At 40.8% G+C, this 19,077-nt stretch overlaps 1 protein-coding gene across 2 annotated transcripts in view; it reads right to left on the bottom strand.

Moving 5' to 3' along the window:
• Positions 1-19,077, bottom strand: part of fermt1 (FERM domain containing kindlin 1) — a 94,297-nt gene that overhangs the window by 63,952 nt on the left and 11,268 nt on the right. For both annotated transcript variants that reach the window (XM_041182979.1, XM_041182981.1), the window contains one exon: positions 12,569-12,802. In XM_041182979.1, the coding sequence (XP_041038913.1) occupies positions 12,569-12,802 (234 nt within the window). The remainder of the gene's footprint in view (positions 1-12,568; positions 12,803-19,077) is intronic.

Here is a 19,077-nt window from a genome sequence, read left to right on the forward strand (position 1 = left end):
ATTTGAGGAAAGATTGGACAGACTTGATTGAAACAGACAAGATCCTGAAGGGTCTTGACAGGTTGGATGTGGAAATTGTATTTCCCCTTGTGGGAGAATCTAGAACTAAGGGTCACTGTTTAACAATGAGTCGCTCATTTAAGACAGAGGTGAGGAGAACTTATTTTTCCCTCAGGGGGGTAATGAGTTTTTGGAACTCTCTTCCTCAAAAGGTGGTAGAAGCAGAGGCCAGAATTTTCCAGGCATTTTCGGGCTGGTGAACTATTGAAATGTGAAGTTGAAATTTCATTTATGCATGTTATGATTTATTATATTGTTTATTATTATGCATTTATTCATTTAAGCTATTGAAATCTCCGTTCACATTGGTGGGATCAAAGATCCTGCTGGCGCGAGGGGGTGTAAAATTCCAGCTAGAGTCTTTAAATATTTTTAAGGCAGAGGTAGGTAGATTCTTGACAAGCAAGTGGGTGAAAGGTTATCGGGGGTAGATGGGAATGTGGAGTCGAGATTACAATCAAATCAGCCATGTTCTTATTGGATGGTGGAGTAGGCTCGAGGGGCCGAGTGGCCTACTCTGCTCCTAGTTCATATGTTTGTATACATGGGAGTGAAAGTAAGGTATGTAGGAAAGTTTGATTGAGCTTAATGTTGTGTGTTGGGGAGTGGAAGTGAGTAGCATGTGAGACAAAACTTCACCATAACAAATAAATCGCAACCAGAATGTCACAGGAAATGCACTTAAAACCCAGTGTAGGAGAATTAGTGAAAGACACATAATCCAACTTAGCTTAGAGAAATAGTCGCAAAACATCACAGCACATATACTAAATTGGAACGCATGGTGCCCATTTCTCAGGCACTAGGCTGACTCTTAAAGCCCCAAAATGACTAGCAGTAGGTCAAACTTGAGTTTCAAGACCCAATGTCCAGGGCTCTTCAGACCTCACCCATAGGGTAATTATCGTGCATGTGACGGGAGACTCAAAAATGGCCACTCCCAAATCTTTCCCCCTCAATCTTTATTGCTGGAAAATTACATTTCACCATCAACAACCAAAAATCAAAGGGTCGCGCTTCTTTTCTCCTGCTCCCAAGAAGGATCCATAAAAGAGTGAAAAGCAGAGTAAAAATGGCCGTTATTCCTTTGTCCCCATTTTGCTCCTAAATAACATGTAAACTCCCGCATGACTTTACTGGTGGCTTCACTTGACTGCACCTGAAGAGAGTGCAGCAATGTAAACTACATGCAAGTGAACTTCAGAGCCTTTGCTGTTAAGTTTCTTTCAGATATGGATTAATCAGACACAGACTGCCCCCATAAAATCCTGGCACAATTATTTCCTGTGCTGGCATCTAGCTGTGAATTGCGTTAAAAGGAACTAGACTTCAGCAAGTGCTGAAAATCTGGCAAACTCCTTTCCATCTCATTTTGTTGGACCTGATGCTACCTGTGGAGACTGTAGTAGTGCCCCTGGTAATGAGGAAGGGCAAGGGCATCGAATTTATTCTGGAACTCCAAAATAGAAAGAAAAATGGATCAACCATGTGGATTTCCCTTATTAGGAAGAAGAGGCAGAGGCTGAGAGGGATGACAGGGGAAGAAGGCACCACATGAGCAGGAAGGCTCCAGTACTTCCAAAACTCCAGATGACTGTTCAAGTGTCAGAAAAAGTTTTCAGGAGTAATATCAGTGCTGCCTGGGATTCCTGAAAGATATGATGTGGGAGCTGTATTTCCAGTTATGTGAGGGCCTTAGCCATGCTCCAAGTAAGTACTAATCTATCTGTTTTCTCTGCAGCTGGCTCCTATCAGGGTGCAGCAGCCAATCTGAGTGGCATCTGCCAAGTATGCTGATCATAGGTGTATAACCAAGTTACAAATTCCAATTGTAAGATAACGGGGGCAGTACATCTGTTTCACCTTGTCCCCTCAACAGAGCCCTTTGGAAATTTTTTGCAAGGCAAGTTTCCTCAGAGTGAGGGTAGCAGTGAATGGAACCCAGGTGGCCCTTGGATTTCTTCCAGGAAGATGTATTTAATACATAAATCACAGGGATTATATTCCATCAACGTCTAGCAAGTTTCTTCCATGCAACAAAGTCAATTTTTCCCCTTTTCAATGAGGCCTTCAAAGTGTCGTTCAAATGTTTTCTCTGCCCTTCTTGAGATTAGGTGCCATGCTTAGATTGTCAAAATCACATCCGCTTTGGAAGCTGTTTATATGGCATGCAGATAAACTGTCTAGACCAGCGGAGCTGTTTTTGCCTGATCACGATTGCCATGCTGGAGGACTTGGTTTTGGTGAGGATTCTGGAGTTTGCTCGTCTGTCTTCCCACTTGACTTTGAGTATCCTGCAGAGACACCACCGGTGGAACTTCTCCAGAGCCGGCTTTGGTAATGTCCCCATTCTCATTGTCATATAAGTTGGTGACAACAACAGCGTTTTAGAATAAAGCCTTTGTCCTCTTATGCAGATCTCTATTGTCAAAGACCCAGTTGTACAACTTTTGGAAAGCTGCACTGGCACAGTTGATTTTGTGCTGTCTCTCCTCCTTGATGGTGACCTATTGAGAAAGGTAACTGCCGAGATATGGGAACTATGGATAAAGTCACCCATCAATAACAATAGTCTCTGCCCAAAGACCTGTGGCTCCAGGATTGGTAGCTGATTTACCCAAGGACACGCAAATCATGAAACTTGGTAGATGTCATCGTTGTTGAGAGACTGACAACGCTGATATAGGTTGTAGCCAATATCATTAAATCAATGTTTTGCATCTCGGCTTAATGCACAGTTTCATTATCACAGAGCGTTCCACACTTCTTAATACATTTCAGGGTCTTTCTGCAATGAAGTGCTGGCTCTAGAGGGATCAGGAGTAGCTCACTGCAATAATGAGTATCATTCTACAACTAAGGCCGTTGCTTAGCACATTCAGAATCTTCGAGTTTAATAGAGGTATTTTTCTTCCAAGAGGATGAAAGTATTGAACCATTAGGGGGGTGGCGGGGAGAAGATTTCTATTGAATGGTTAATATCATTTGCTTCGAATCAGGGCCAGATGGATATCCTTGTCAGCTCCTCCAAAGTCTTCCCACTTGACTTTGAGTATCCTGGAGAGACACCACAGGGCCCAGAGGTGGTTTTGGTAATGTCCCCATTCTCATTTAGGTTGGTGACAACAACAGCGTTTTAGAATAAAGCCTTCTATTCCATTGCCTTGACCATTCTGGTGTAGTTAGCTCTATTCCCCAGCAAAGGTCTCCTGTATCATCACTGCCTGCTATCGTCTCTACAACTTGGTCGTTGAGAGAGAAATCTAGCTGCAGGGAGAGCCAGTGAAGGAGCTGAGATGAGAGGACTAAGCATCAAAGCCAGAGGAACCACAAACAACTTTGGAGGAGCTGTCAAGGATATCCATTTGGCCCTGATTCAAGGCATCTTCTCTTGAGAAGCAAACAATATTAACCATTCAATAGAAATCTTCTCCCTGCCACCCCCCTGACGGTTCAATACTTTCAACCTCCCGAGAGAAAAATACTTTTATTAAACCCTGCCTGTTCAGGTACACACCAGAGCAGCGAAATCACTCATACAGAGATGAAGAAAACAAACAGTAAACAGAAATGAGCACACACACACACAAGCTATAAGCACAGGGTCCAGAAATTACTGGAGATATAGGCAGGCCCCAGCAGAAGTGAACTAAAATTAATTGCTAGCATAGTTTTTGGATCCTGTGGCATAGTTAGAGGGGAAATGTCACTTTGTTCTCTGTTGGTAGTCAGACATGTTAATTCTAGACTTATCACTAGAACTTGGCACCTTGCCAGGACAGATTTTTTAGAAATGAATAAGCCTAATATATTCACAAAGGCTCATAATTTAATTGGTTCTTTTGAAGTACTCAATAACTTTCTGTAAATGTCAGAATAAATAATTACAGAGTTCATTGCAAATGGTTTAAATCATATTTGACTGGACAGTTGCAGGATGCAAGATAGAATACCATGTTCCTTTCTACTGACAAAGCTGTCTGATTTTAGCTACAAGTCATTACTTGTCTTTTCTCCTATGAGGACTGTAAACAGGAATGTGATTGCAGTTTTCAGTAAAGTCAAAACTAGTAAAAAATCTATACAACTACTCGTTATTACACATGAAATATAATTAGGAAGGAACTTTGGGACTGAGGGATAATTTACAAAACAGCATTACAATCAAGTCACTAGCTTACATTTTAGAATCAGTTCTGACCTTACAACTCATAAGTCAAAAAAAAACCAAAAAAATGTGTGTAGGGTTGAATGAAGGGTCCATGCTCACAGATTTCTCATAAGGAGAGTCTCATATCTCAGGCATGTGATCAGGGATATGCCAGATGAAAGCTAGGTGCTTCCTGATATGGATGGAGGGACGCTCAATGAGAGAACCAACCTAGACTAGTACTCCTGCACACTTCTCAGAAGATAACTTAAAGGGACACTGCACAAAAGAAAATATAGGTTTTCCCAGCACATGGGTCATCACATAGGCAGCGAGCCTCTATAAATATCAATTTTGTCAGTAACCAAAGAAAAACTGGTAGAAATCTACCTAACATGCACACTACACTTCTCAGAATTTGGCTTAACAGTAACAATTGGTCAAGTTTCAGAAGAAGTAGATTGTTTGCTATACCCCCTTAGCTATTGCATATAGTATGGGGAGAAAATGGTTCAGAAACTAAAATACATTAACCAGGAAAATAAATAAAATCAACTCATAATGAATTACAAGGTTTTTCTTTTGGTTTTCTTAACTTTAATCTTTCCCTGACTACAGGTGGCAATAACAAAATAATACCACCCATTTCTACCCTGGGCGCTTTAGTTGGCATTACTTCAAATATTTTTATTATTTATCAAGGGATGTTGATAAGCTTGGTTGCAAATGGTCTAAACTGTAATTGTAAGGGCAGTTGAAGAATACATGGTGAAATACTACACTGTTCTTTACTTCAAACAAAGCAGTCTGACTTTATGAGGTTATCAGGTTATTACTTGTCTTCTGACATTTCAGCTGTATTACTATACTTACTTATATCAGATCAATAACGTTTGTGCTGCATAGCTCTCAGTCTAGTAACATGCCCTCTTGCCTGGGGGTTCCAGAACAAAGCAAGTTTAGGTAGATATCTATCAGTTTTTCCTCAGTTAATGACTTTAAAATTGGCATTTGTAGACGCTCACTGCCTACACGATGACCCATATGCTGGGAAAAGCCTATTTCGTTTGTGCAATATTCCTTTAAGAAAACAAGTGGACTGGGGAGTATTTTAAAAGAGGATTAATTGGTTTCCTGATTATGAAATCGTTACATTCCAATAAGTGCCCATGTGACCTGAGGTTGCCATGGAGATGAGCAGATAAAATGCAATGGGTAAATAGAAAGCTAATTGTAGTGGGGCTGGGTTTCAGTCTGTTTTTTCTGTGTGGCAGTTCAGAACACTGGGAAGTCGTGCAAAGAGAAAACAAGCAAGGCTGTCTCAGTTTTCTGTTTGGCAGTCCTTGAACAGATCCTAGTGTTGAAGCAGGTCTTTGAGGATAGAGCAGAGGCTGTGTTGTTGTGTGTGTGTTATACAATTGGAAAGGACAGAACACTGAATAGAGGAAGAGTGAGGGATTGCGGATTGGACAATACCCTTTGATGCTGTTGAAGTTATGCCGGAGTCCATCAGAACACTTAAAGGGACAACAGAAGGGAGTCTCGAGGCATTCTGTGCCACCAGGCCTGTAGTGACCTGAATGAGAGAGGTTTCATAGTTGTGTGTCTTGTCTGTGGCAAATGTATTCAGGGTCTTCGTATGGAATATGCCTGTTCATGAGCGTGACTCAAGAACCAAAGATATTGGATGGGAAGTGAGAAATCCTTTAAAACGGAAGCTGAGTTGGAAAGACTGCAAGATTGTACATGGTCCCACATTTGTGTGGGAATTAATACAAATGCTTGTAACTATGTCAGATGTATCATTGTTGTACCAACTACTTAAAGTGGAAGTTATCTTTTTATTTCAAATAACCTTTGCCCGTTAATTAACATTTGAATTATGTTGATTTTAGTTGGTTTGTTATTGTAAACATTTTTAAAATGAAATCTTGCCCATCAATTTTCTTTCTGTGGGCTTTGTGGGGATTCCTTTCCTTTAAAAGTTAACGGTCTTTATGGGGATTGTAACATCTATAACATGGAAAGTTATTTACTTTGCTGTAACTTCTTCCCATCAGATCTCCAAAAATTATCTTCCTTTGCTTTTGCATTTTAGAAATTTAGTTTCAAACCATTCCAACATTCTGTTCCATCAGGATCCTACAAGAGAACATTGCATACAATCCCGTCTAAGATTTCAATGCTGATGAAAGATCACAGGCCTGAAACGTTAACTCTGTTTCCCTCTCCATGGATGCTGCTAGACCAGCTGGCTGCTTATGGCATTTTCTGTTTTTATTTTAGATTTACAGTATCTGCAGTACTTTGCTTTTGTAAGATTTCACTGCGTCTCATCAGCAGTCTGCATCCTTATGAACACAATCTTTGGTGGTTAACTTTTTTTTGTTATTACCTTTAATAAAATGGCATCTCTCCTATTGTGATTCGGGGAAGTGTTCTACAAGATTAACATTGAAAACTTGAACTTGAAATATCTAGGTACTTTGGGATTTGCTTTATTTAATGATCGCCTGTTCTTCCTCTACATATTCAGACATTCCTTGACACTGACACAAGCATATGAGATAACACATTACCTGAAAGTCTGTGGCCATACAGACACATGCCATCTGGGTATGAAAGGCATGGATATTAGGCCAGAATCAGGAACATTCGAATTTTGGTTTTACGTTGGGGAATTCTGGAATAATTTTTTTATGGGTGATGGTTCCACCCAATCCAAACATCACCTTCGCTGTGGAGGCAGAGCAGGTCAAGGGAATATGGGAGAGCTGGCTCTCGACTGTGGGATTTCCTGTGTCTAGCTCTCAAAAGGACCCAGTGTATGAATGCTGGGAGAGACTAGGGTGTGCCAGGACAATGCCAGCAGATGTAGGACCTATTTGAGGGTTCAGGCTGGAATTTTGGTCTGGACCTCTGAAGGAATGCTCTGTAAGTTTAAGAAATGATTAAATGTGCCCCCCACCCCCCGCCTTTACAAATGAGAAGGTTATGAGCACCTAAAAGATGTTTCTGGTTTTGTGAGTGGAGAACATGTCATTGCTAGTCCAACTGGACAACTCTAAGCCTTTTTACCCTAGTGTCATGGCTACCTAACCACTCACACAGGAAATATGGAAAATATGTGTTCCTGCTGACTTTAGTTGCATCAGCCTAGCAATTTTCAGGCAGGCACTTATTACCATTTATCCCAGGTTGTTGTCCCTTACCCATGTGTTGGATCTAGTGCCCTTGGTTTGTTGGGGCTAAAGGATCCAGGTTGCACGCTTGTTTCGGGGTGACCGAGTTGGCACCAAGGCAGAAAAGATCTGTAGACCGTTCTTAGAAGAAACGCATTCTGTTTATTTACAAAAGGAACTCAGCAGCTACACTTGTGCACTTACAACTCAAAACTCTGTCTTTACACTTCAGACACGAACTCAAGACTACTGATTACGGAGGTAGCCTGCGCTACTCTGGTATTCTGTGTCTAGATCATGTGATCTACATTGCAACATTTATCTTAAAGGTATGTTATACATCAAATTGCTACACCATGAATAATCAACCCAAGCTTAGATTTCCCGACCCGTGGAAATAGCTTCCATCTTTCCTCTCAGTTCGCTCGTTACCCTGAAAACTTTGGTCAAATCACCTTGTAACCTTTTAAATTCCAGGCAGTAAAACCTTAGTTTGTGCAATCTCTCCTCGTAGTTTAACACTTGGAGTCCAGGCATTATTCTGGTAAATCTATGCAGCACTCCCTCCACAGCCAATATATTCTAAACATAGAAAGATAGAATATAGAAGGAGTAGGTCATTCGGCCCTTCGAGTCTGCTCCACCATTCAATATGATCATGGCTGATCCTCTATCTCAACGCCACACTCCCACTCTCTCCCCTTACACCTTGACACCTTTAGATTCCAGAAATCCACCTACTTCCTTATTAAATATATTCAGTGACTTGGCCTCCATAGCTTTCTGTGGTAGAGAATTCCACAGGCTCACCACCTTCTGAATGGAGAAGTTTCTCTCCTCATCTCAGTCCTAAATGGCCTACCCCGTATCCTGATTCTGTGATTCTGTGACCCCTTGTTCCAGACCCCCCCAGCCAGAAGAGATATCATCTCTGCATCCAGTCTGTCCAGCCCAGTCAGAATGTTATACATTTCAATGAGATCCCCTCTCATTCTTCTAAACTCCAGTGAATACAGGCCTAGTTGGCCCAATCTCTCCTCATATAACAACCCTGCCATCCCAGGAATCAGTCTGGTGAACCTTTGCTGCAGTCTCTCTATGGCAAGTATATCCTTTCTTAAGTAAGGAAGCCAAAACTGCACACCCTTCCTGACAGGAGGGGGTGCTCTGAACTGCTCACAATACTCCAGCTGTAGTTTAACCAGGATTGTGTAGGAGAAGCGTGACTTGCACTTCCTTGCATTTCAGTTCTTAGCCCTTGGCCAGCATTCAACTAGCCTTTTGATTATTTTTAATGATCTATGCACGTGGACCCTCATAGAACCATCACTGTTTCTAGCCTTTTGCCATTTAGCCTTTTGCCTGTTCTGTCCTTAACAGGTCCATAGCGAATGAATATTTTTTGCATTACATTTGCCTAGGTTAGAATCCATTTGCCACAGTTTTACCATTCACTTAATTGATTAATGTTTCATTGTAATTTTAGGCTTCCATCTACACTGCTTGCAATGCCTCCTATCTTTGGGTCATCGGCAAATTGGAATATGTGGATTTCCATTTCATCAGCTAATTCATTAACAAATATGGTGAATAGTTGAAGCCCCAACACATATCTTTGTGGGCCACCGCTAGTCACATCCTGGCCATTAAAAGGTACCTGCCCACAATCCCTACTCTCGGTTTCCTACCACATGACCAATATCCTAACCAGGTTAATAATTTGCCTTTAATTCCATGAGCTTCAACTTTAACTAATAATCTCTTCTGAGGAACTTTATTAAGTGCTTTCTGGTAGTCCATATAAACGAAATCCACTGACATTCCCTGCCCGTTACATTTGCCACTTCTTCAAAAGCTTCAATAAGATTTGCCAGCCATGATCTACGCTTTACATAACTGTGCTGGCTCTCTCTCATCAGCTGAGAAATTTCAAACTATTCAGCCACCCTATTCGTAATTACAGACTAGCAATTTCCCATCAACAGACATTCAGCTAACTGGTCTGATTCCCTGGTCTCCCTCGCTCAGCTTTCTTAAATAGCAGAGTGACATTTGCAATTTTCCAATCTAAAGGAATGAGTCCTGAATTGAGAGAAGCTTGGATGATTATAGTAGGGCACCTGTAATATTCTCACCTACTTCCTTTAAAGCCCTGGAATAGAAACCAGCTGGCCCTGGGACTTTGTCACCATTTCGTGCCATTATTTTCTGTTATTTTGTTCATGTTGATTTTGGTGAGTCTGTGCCCCGATTCAATATTAATTTCTATAAGATAGCTGGCATGCTGAGCTCGCCCTCTACTGAAAATACTGAGGCATGCCCTTGTGTTTATATAGGTGTCCATGTGGATGTTTCCGCCATGTCACTAGCATCTCACAGCACTCTGTTCACACACAATACACCGAAAAGCACCAGTAAGGATGCACTCCAGGGGAATCACATCGTGAATTCCAGGAGAAAGCATTGGGTGCTTAACAGAGTTGTGGGCAGGAGCAGAAACCTGTCTGGAGAGCTAACTGGGCCCTCTTTCAGCTGCTGAACCAGACTGCCTACAAATGAAGTCTGATCCTGAGCATCAGTGTTTCATACAGTCGCTCGAGTTGTGCCAATGACCCTATAAATTGGTGAAAGAGTCCACAACAGCATAAGTGCAATGATACATGACTGAACTGCAGACAAACATCAGGAGAGTGGCTGTACTTTAGATCCATGTACAGCGATACCCCAATGACATTGGTTTGAAGCTCAGGCTAAGTTTCTCTAATGAATACTCAGCAGTCCAATCCAATATGTAGCAGTTTCCCTTGTTTGCTTTCAAAATGCTAGGGAAGCAGACTGTGAAAGCTAGAGCTTACACGATTCTATTGTGCTCCTCCCATGCAGATAATGGGGCATTCTGAAGGGGCAACTGGCAGCAAGAAAATGGTAGAAATGTCATAGTTTGAGCTAACCCTTAGTGACATGCCTCACCCAACCGCTCCTTTCGACTGACTCACGACATGACAGATTCTATGCAAGATAAAGCAGCGTTAGATACACACCAACATGGAGATAGGTTAGATAACAGAAGACAGGCACCCTAAATTTTCAAAGAGGAAGTAGTATAAGGGTGTTCGGGCACAGCAAGGGTTAATGTGGGACTGAGGTATGATGTAGAGAGTCACATGTTGGTAGACTGTGTGTAGTAGAGCCTAACAGAAACCAGCATGCAGACAGCACCCATGCAGGACTGTACCTTGGAGAAGTATATAGTTATGGGTTACCAATAAACAGTTTAGCTTCAACGATACAAGTCTTTAGGCCTCTTAGTGAGACAACCTTGCAACAGAAGTGGTAGGTCAAGACACGTTAACCATACATGCATCTGACAGGATTAGGAGGAATAAATTGGATTTTCCTCCCCTAAAGCAGAGAAAACTTATAAAGCATCTGAAAATTATTAGGTGAGAAAACCTATTTCTTTTGGTTGGGGAGTTGTGCAACTTCAATTGCAACTGGTAACAAGGAATACAGGGAGTGGGAAAAACTAGACTGCAATCAAAACCAAAAGGAAATGGGACGAAAACAAGGGTGAAAAAATATGTACGAGTACAGCAACAGTGAGGACAGACTGCAAACTCCAAAATGGCTGACAGCACTATCAACTGAGGTAGCCATCTTAAATGGCCACTCAATTATTTCGGCGCAATCCTGGAATTGAACATGGGAAATTGCTCCACTAGAAAATTACCCGATTTTCTGATGTGCTAATGAGGGTATTGCAAGAAAGGTCCAATTGTGCTTACTGGTGAAAATATGACCTGGCTGCAGAGCACTATCCTTTGGAGAACATGAAGTATGAGCCATTAGGAACAAAGGGCATATTGTATTCACTAAGCTTTGGCTAAGCTGCTTTTCTAAAAGCTTTGAACAAATTTTCTGTCGAAAAAAAAAAATCGCCTGTGGAAAATTTACACTTGCAGGTTGCTCACAAATGTGTGTGTTTTTTTGGAACCGGTACCTCTACGTGTGAAGCATTCACTAGAGCAGAAGACATGCAAAACTGGTAGAACTGAAGATTGCTATCCATGGATTATTCATTAAATCAAAACTTTTTAAGAGGAGTGTCAATTTCCTATTGATAGGCAAACACAGCACTGCACAGCTGTTCTTTAGGTTTATTATTGGCTAATTCTATCTATTTCTTCTACAAAATGTGTAAAATAAAATTTATTGCTGTCAACATAATTCCAACCAAGGGGTTCAAATTCCACTGTGTCGCTCCTAGCAAAACAGATCACAAATTTTCATAAAACTGCGATGCACATTAAGAAACTTAATTCAAACAGTTTGTTAAAAATAATACACAGCAAAATTTCAACCAGTTTACAAAGGGTCTACCTAGACCATTATGTGTTATTGAAAAATTAATGCCCCAGGAATTGCGGGAAAAACAGTCACGAGTTCAGAGAAATCCCTGCAATTTGTGGTGAAGAAAAGATGTGGCATAATTTTCTGGATAATTTGTGCCACTCCATCCTTAGCCTTGCAAAAAATGGGACCTCGCATCAGACTGCCCATGAATGTTGTGAAAATTACTGGATTTGAGCTGTAAATTCCGAATGAATCTCTCCACGGATATTTAGGGCTGTTATTTCATGGTGACCGTGTTAATGATGTGATTTACAGTCCCAGCACATCATTCAACCTTTGTACAGAAAAGGAAGCTGCTGAAAGTATGGAATCTCATCCTGCAGATAGTAAGCTGTTATTATAGAAGCTCTTTTATAACGTTTACATTTTTTGTTACTTTTCCTTTCTGCCTCTTTTTTCTCTTTCTGAATCCAATCTTACTTTTCTTTCTCTTTATTTCACTTTCTGTTTCCAACTTGACGACAATTTATCCTATTTCTTTCTTGGTCATTCGCTCCTTTTCTTTGTCTATCCTTAAATTTCATTGGTTAAGGAGATAGACCATTAGACCTAAAGTTCATGAGGTCCCAGATGCTCCACTGCCCTCATTGTACCGTTATCACCAGTAATTTTAGGCTCAAAATAAAAAAAACTATGATCTGAAGGGTGAAACAAAAGAAAATCCAATTTAAAGCACTCACCCTGAAATGCCTATGCTTCAATAATTTCTGGACCAAAATATTTTGCTTGAGGAATTTAGGACATTAAAAAAAAATCTACTTACTCAGGGTCTTGCAAATATCAATGACTGCCCGGAAGACCACAGAAGAGAAACTGACTTTTAACCTTACTGTCTTCATATTAGGCAGCTGCAATTTTAATGACTTATGCTGCGGCGTGTACAACAATTTAGCGTCAGCTTGGATTCCATATTTGTCCAGAGTCCAATGAGTCTTCAGAAGCCAGCATTTTTTCTTTTCCCACCAAAGAGCGTGGTCTGACCAGTCTTGGGGTGCCGCTATATTAAAAAAACCAAAATACCTAGTTAATGTATGTCATTGTACGTCAAAATCCAAACTTCTCAAAATTTAAATAAACAAGGCAATATTTCACATGTAAAGATCTCTAGCTTTGGGTAACATTGCCATCCTAGATTTTAACAGAGGAGAGATTATACCTAAGGGTGGCATGGTAGCGCAGTGGTTAGCGCTGCTCCCGGGACCCAGGTTTTATCCTGATCTAGGGTATTTGTGTCTATGTGGAGTTTGCACATTCTTCCTGTGTTTGCGTGGGTTTCTTCTGGGTGCTCTGGCTTTCTCCCACCATCCAAAGATGTGTTAGTTAGGTCGATTGGCTACAGTAAACTGCCCTTAGTATGCGTGTGAATACATGCCATGTGATGGGCTGGCATCCCATCCTGGGTGTATCCCTGACTAGCACCCATTGCCTGTCAGGATAGCTTCTGACTCGCCGTGACCCTGAATTGGACGAAGCAGCTTTGGAAAAGTGAGCAAGAATATATCTGGACGTTGTGCAACAATGCAGTGATAGCAAGTCGGTCGCCTGGCTTACATCCCTCCTCATTTCTATTTCGATTGATTTCATTTCTTAGAAGTCATATTTTTTATGCAGTGCCTTTCACAACCTCAGCACGTCCCAAGACAATTTTTGATAATGATAAACACAATTTTAGGATGGAGCAAGGAACTTGTGGTTTCTCGAGGATGAGTGGGCACAGATTTAAAGTAACTGGCAAAAGAAGCAAAAGCGATATGAGAAAAAAAATCTTTTCATGCAGTGAGCGGTTAAGGTCTGGAAGGCACTGCTTGAGAGTTTGGTGGAGGCAGGTTCAATCGGAGCATTCAAAAAGGAATTAGACTGCTATCTGAAAGGGAAGATGGTGCAGGGTTACGGGGGAAGGCAGTAGAATGGCACTAAGTGGATTGCTCATTTGGAGGGCCAGTGCAATGGGCCTAATGGCCTCCTCCTATGCTGTAATGATTCTGTGATTCCCACCAGGTTGAACAGAGTAAATGTTGGATCCTAGTCACCAGTTTGGTTGGATCCGGGCTGCACGCTTGTTTCGGGATGGTACCCTCAACAGAGTAGATCAGTGGACTGTTCTTAGGTAGAACACGTTCTATTTGTTTACAAAAGAACTCAGCAGCTACACTTGTGTGCTAACAACTCAAACTCTGTCTCTACATTACAGACTCTAACAATAGACTGCTGACTAGAGGTAACCTGTGCTACTCTGCTATTGGATACTAAGATCATCTTTATAACATTCTCCTTGAAAGTGTATTACACATCAGATTACCACAGTAAATGAAGTCCAAAATTTGTACTTATTTTAAACTTCCCCTGGAAGTGCCAAGAGAAGCAACATTGCTCCTCTGGGCCCCACAGAAATATTTACGCCCCACTTCACCCCCGATTACCCCCTTCTCGTCATCCTGAATCCCCTTTCCCCATATTTACCCAAGCACGAGTAGAGAGCCATCAGAGTTTGTGGAGGCTGCAGCTGTTTCCTCTCCAGGACGTGTGGGAATCGGGCTGACATGAGGCTCGGGTGTCGAAATATCCAAGGTCTAATTTCTACAGCAATGGCCGAGTTTCCAAATAGAGGTTTAAGGGTTGAGTTTCCTGGATTTAGCACTCAATCAGCAGCTGAAAAATTGTTCTAATACACCCAAAAAGAGGCACTACTGCTTTAACCCTGCTCGGCATATGCAACCAAATTTCCTCCATGGCTTCTTCTGCTTGCTAGACTAGACTCGTCCTGTAGACAGTGCAGTGATTTAGACTGCATGCAAATATATACCAGATGGTTATACACACTGATTTCCTGCAATAACCCCATGCAGAGATTGAGAACAGACCCTGTGAAACCTGGAGCTACTATTGTGCAGGTGCACTTCAGAATGGCACAAAAATCACACATTGCTCTGGGGGCTGCAATGTGGAAAAATTACATTTCCATTTAACTTCAAAAGATTCATCAGCTAAAAATCTACGCTTAGTCACCTTCCCTTTTGGTATTCCAAAATCACTATCTTACATCTTAGGATAACCCAAGTCATTTTTAAACAGTAGCACCCATCCAACCTGGTGCAGACTGATTCTCCAGCACCAGCCCCTTTAATAATGATGCTATTGGTTTGGAGACTTGGACAACCTACAGAAGCTGCTCAAAGGGTGCCTTCACAAGATCCTCTAAATCCAGTGGCAAGAAAGGTAGTCCAACAGCAGCATCATCTCCCAAGTCAACTTGTCCAGCATCCAGGCGCAAATCACTCAAAATGCTGGGCATGACATGTATTTTGTATATCTGACACCAGGTTCCCAAAGCAACTGCTCTGCTTTGGACTCATGGCAGGAGACATCCAAGAGGACAATGGAATCATTTTAGAGATGTCCTCAAAGCCTCCCTGAAGAGATCAAACATCCCCAGTGACTCATGAGAGACCTTGGCTTGTGACCAACCAAAATGTAGAAGACTCATCTGGGAAAGGAATCAAACACATGAGAGACTTTGTCAGGAATGTGCAACAGTGAAGTCGAGGTGTCGGTGGGAGTGTATAAACCTCAAATCTACCCACAACTTCAAGCACTGCCTACCTGCATGTGGCAGAGTCCGCAAATTGGCATTAGACTTGTCAGTGATCGAGCAGGAGTGGAAACAAGTCATCCTTGATACCAAGGGACTGCTTTAGAAGATAATGATGGTGCCATCTCCAAGGTCTCAGAAACACTCGTATTTCTGTACGGTGGGTCCTACGACCAATCGTGCACCTTCAAATGCAATCCCATATTATCCTATAAGAAGATTGCCCCTCAAGTTCAACAGCCTGACAGAGCATGCCTCTTGTGCATGCTTCCCAAAGTATTTTGGGTTATTGCTTTCTGAGATGATCCACACCTGATTAATCTCTGTGCCAAGTACGTACTACAGCTCTATCTTACGCAACATATGCTCGTGTAGTCCGGAACAGCAGGCAATGACTGTTTTCAATGCATTGAATATAAAACTTAACCATAGTGAATGGATCTTCACTGATATTCATCACTTTAAATTGGTTGATAATGACACAAATGTCCTATAATGTTATGGACAGTGTATTATTCTACTGTTAAGACAGAGCATTAAATATATCAGTGAATCACCAAAGCAAAAATTGGTGTTGCACTGTTAATCCATAAGAGTAACCTAATTAGTTCTCCAAGGGCTGAATTTTACAGCTTGTTGGGGTGGGGGCAGGGCCGTAAAATGCGGTGAGCCATTCAAAAGTCCATCAACTTCAGCGGGACCGTAAAATCCCATCAGCCTAAAATTCTGCCCCGTGTTTAAGTTGGGGTTTCGGGAAATGCTTCAGCTACCCATCCATTTTCTGCATCATTCAAAATATCTATGTTAACACACCAGAGTCAAAGGTTCTCTTACTACGGAACCTCACCTGCAGAACTTTCTCATGTAGTGCTTTTGCCTAGAATTCCATTTCTTGTACAAATATGCATTATTAAATATTACTCATTAAACCACAATTACTGGAGCATGGATCATATATTGGAAAACCCCAGGCTTGCCAATTGGAACTTCAGAACAATTCCCCTCCAAATTTTCTTTGGCAAGAAGCAGAACTAAAGTCGTGGGATATTCATTCTCGACGCAATTGCTTCTAATTGAATTCTATTAGGCTACCTAATGTACAAAAAAGTAGCTGAAGAAATCTTCCTTGGCATTGGGATCACTTTGAGGTTGAACTGCCTCCAAAATGACACACAGCCAATAAATTCATCTGTAAAGGAAGGGACCCATTTAACAAAGAAATGAAGGTGTTAATGGAAGTTGAGAAGATAAAATACACTAGGCAGCACTTGAAATGGTGCCAAACTAGTGAAAAACACTACATGGAAGCATGGGAAATCATAAGAATCTTGAATGCCTTACTGTCGGAAAACAGCCAAACACCTGTGACAGAAATTAGATGGTTAAAAACAAAATGACCCTCAAAGATTCACATAAAGACTGTCAAAGCTAGAAGAACTGATTGATAAGACTTATATAAAAAAAAATGTTTTGTGGTACACAATAGACAATGCCAGCCTGTTTTAATGAGCCACAAGAGACAAAGGCCAGGTCTTAAAAAAGTCAACCACAGGCACACAAAAGCAGAGAGATGGTACAAATATAGTATCTTTAGTTCACAAAGGGTAGAGTTTACCACCAACTCCCCTTAACGGTTGAAACAAAAGACACCCTAAAGAAATTATAGTGATTATAGGATTGTGAGTATAATCTTCTTCAAATCAATATTTGTTTGCTTGTCCAATTATTAATTAAGATGCATTTAGGTATTGTATGTAAATTTAAAGTATAATAGTGATGTTCTAATCATCCTTGATTGACTATAGCTAACGGTCATTACTAAGGAAATACAGTATTGAATATTTAGTTTTCTTAGCTTAGTCACTATCTGTATAAGTGAAGTGATTGTCTCTTAGTCCCATATATTCTATAATATTGTTTCCATGGTTAATCACAATACGTGCTTGTCATGGAAGAATGAGTCCAAGCCAGTCTTTTATCTTAAACTGGTTTATTCTCAAGACAGTTCTGCAATGTAACAGACTCTCCCAGTCCCTTCCAAACTGGAGTGTTCCAACTGTACCAATTTATTGGTGAACCAATGCCCATCACCTGTTTCAACAAGCAGTTGTCTTAACAATGTAATTGTTTTACAATGTATTTGCCAGTCAACAAGAAGATTGTTGTTGGACCTTGACAATGTAATTACTGATGCATTATAGTAATGAACGCCATTGCAATCTATAATTGATTCCTGTAATAAATATTCATGAGTATAAAAGAGTTGTAGTCTCATATTTATATCCTTGTGAGCCCACATATAGATAACAAAATACTAGAATTTTTAAGTTAGGATTCTAAATGCAGGAGGTAAACTTAAAAGGAGTTGTTTCTGTTACAATATACCTGTAGATATATTCTACCCTGAGATAACTTTGCTAGTTTGTAAACTCCTAGGTGGGAGGACATTTCATTGCAGGACCCAGTCCATAGCTGGCAAAGCTGACCAAGTTCTTTTAATGATCTGAAATTTTTTGAGAGTTGAGGTTTTAAACTAGCAATAAATTAGATTTGGTAGGATTACCTTGCTGGGGGTTAAAGATAGTAGAACTGTTAACACATTGTCTGCAATGCCCACATCCTTTAAGTGTATAAATAAGGAAAAACTGAGGCAGAGTGTAAATAGGCAATGCTATGGAGGTGTATGTAGGACCAATTTTGTGATGGGGCCAGAAATTCAGTTCAAGGTTAAATAGCATATTGAGGTTTTAGACTGACTGCTTCAGCTTGCATCAGTGGCCAGGAATGGGGATAAAGTTGATGGTGAGCAGTAAAGGAGTTTTTGATGGCAGGGGGGACGTGGGTGCGGGAGTGCTAAAGACAATGGCTAATGTGGTCCTCATGTTAATTGGAGTACTGTAGTGGCTCAGCCAGGACTGGATATCAGACAAGCAATCTGATAACACAGAAGCAGGGAGGGGTGGAGAGAAGTCATAGTGAGGTTGAGCTCAGCATGATCAACTTATGTTTGGTATCAAAGGGCCACATGAGATGAGAAACAGAGAATGGCCAAGGATAGATCCTTGGAGTCTCCAGAAGTAATGTCGTAGGGTAAGGAAGAGAAACCATTGCAGGAGGTTCTGTGTTGTGAGATGCTAACGGGAGCTGATGACTAAATCATAAATTATAAGCACACTTAAATTAACACTGAACATATATTATCTGCCAGGAATGTATGCTGTGTCAGGAAATCCTGCCAGAAAATTGTCCTTTTGTGTATTGGTCAAATGCATGAATTATCTGGTTAAGTAAAGAATAAGGCAATTTTACGTTATTTTGATGCCTAGAAATAAATATATGCTATAATTATTTGAGCATTGCCAATGTCCTCCTTCTGTCTTATAAATTTCTATGGTTCTTTGAATTGCAAATGTAGAGTCTTATTCCTTCAGGTTGTGAATTGTTTTAGGAGACTCTAAAATGTCAAATGTTTAATTTATAATCTTTTTTTCTTACTTCTCTTTTCTACCTCTCTTTTTTCCTCTCTCTTAAATCTAATCTTTCTTTCCCTCTCTTTATTTCTCTTTATCTGATTTGACATTGAATTCATCCCCTTTAATTTACCCTCCTTCTCAGTCTTTCCTCTATTTATTTCTCAATTCTTTTAATCAGTTTGATTACCGAGAGACATTGTTTATTTCATT

The sequence above is a fragment of the Carcharodon carcharias genome, chromosome 2 (genome assembly GCF_017639515.1).
Source record: "Carcharodon carcharias isolate sCarCar2 chromosome 2, sCarCar2.pri, whole genome shotgun sequence".
In the NCBI taxonomy this organism is placed as follows: domain Eukaryota; kingdom Metazoa; phylum Chordata; class Chondrichthyes; order Lamniformes; family Lamnidae; genus Carcharodon; species Carcharodon carcharias.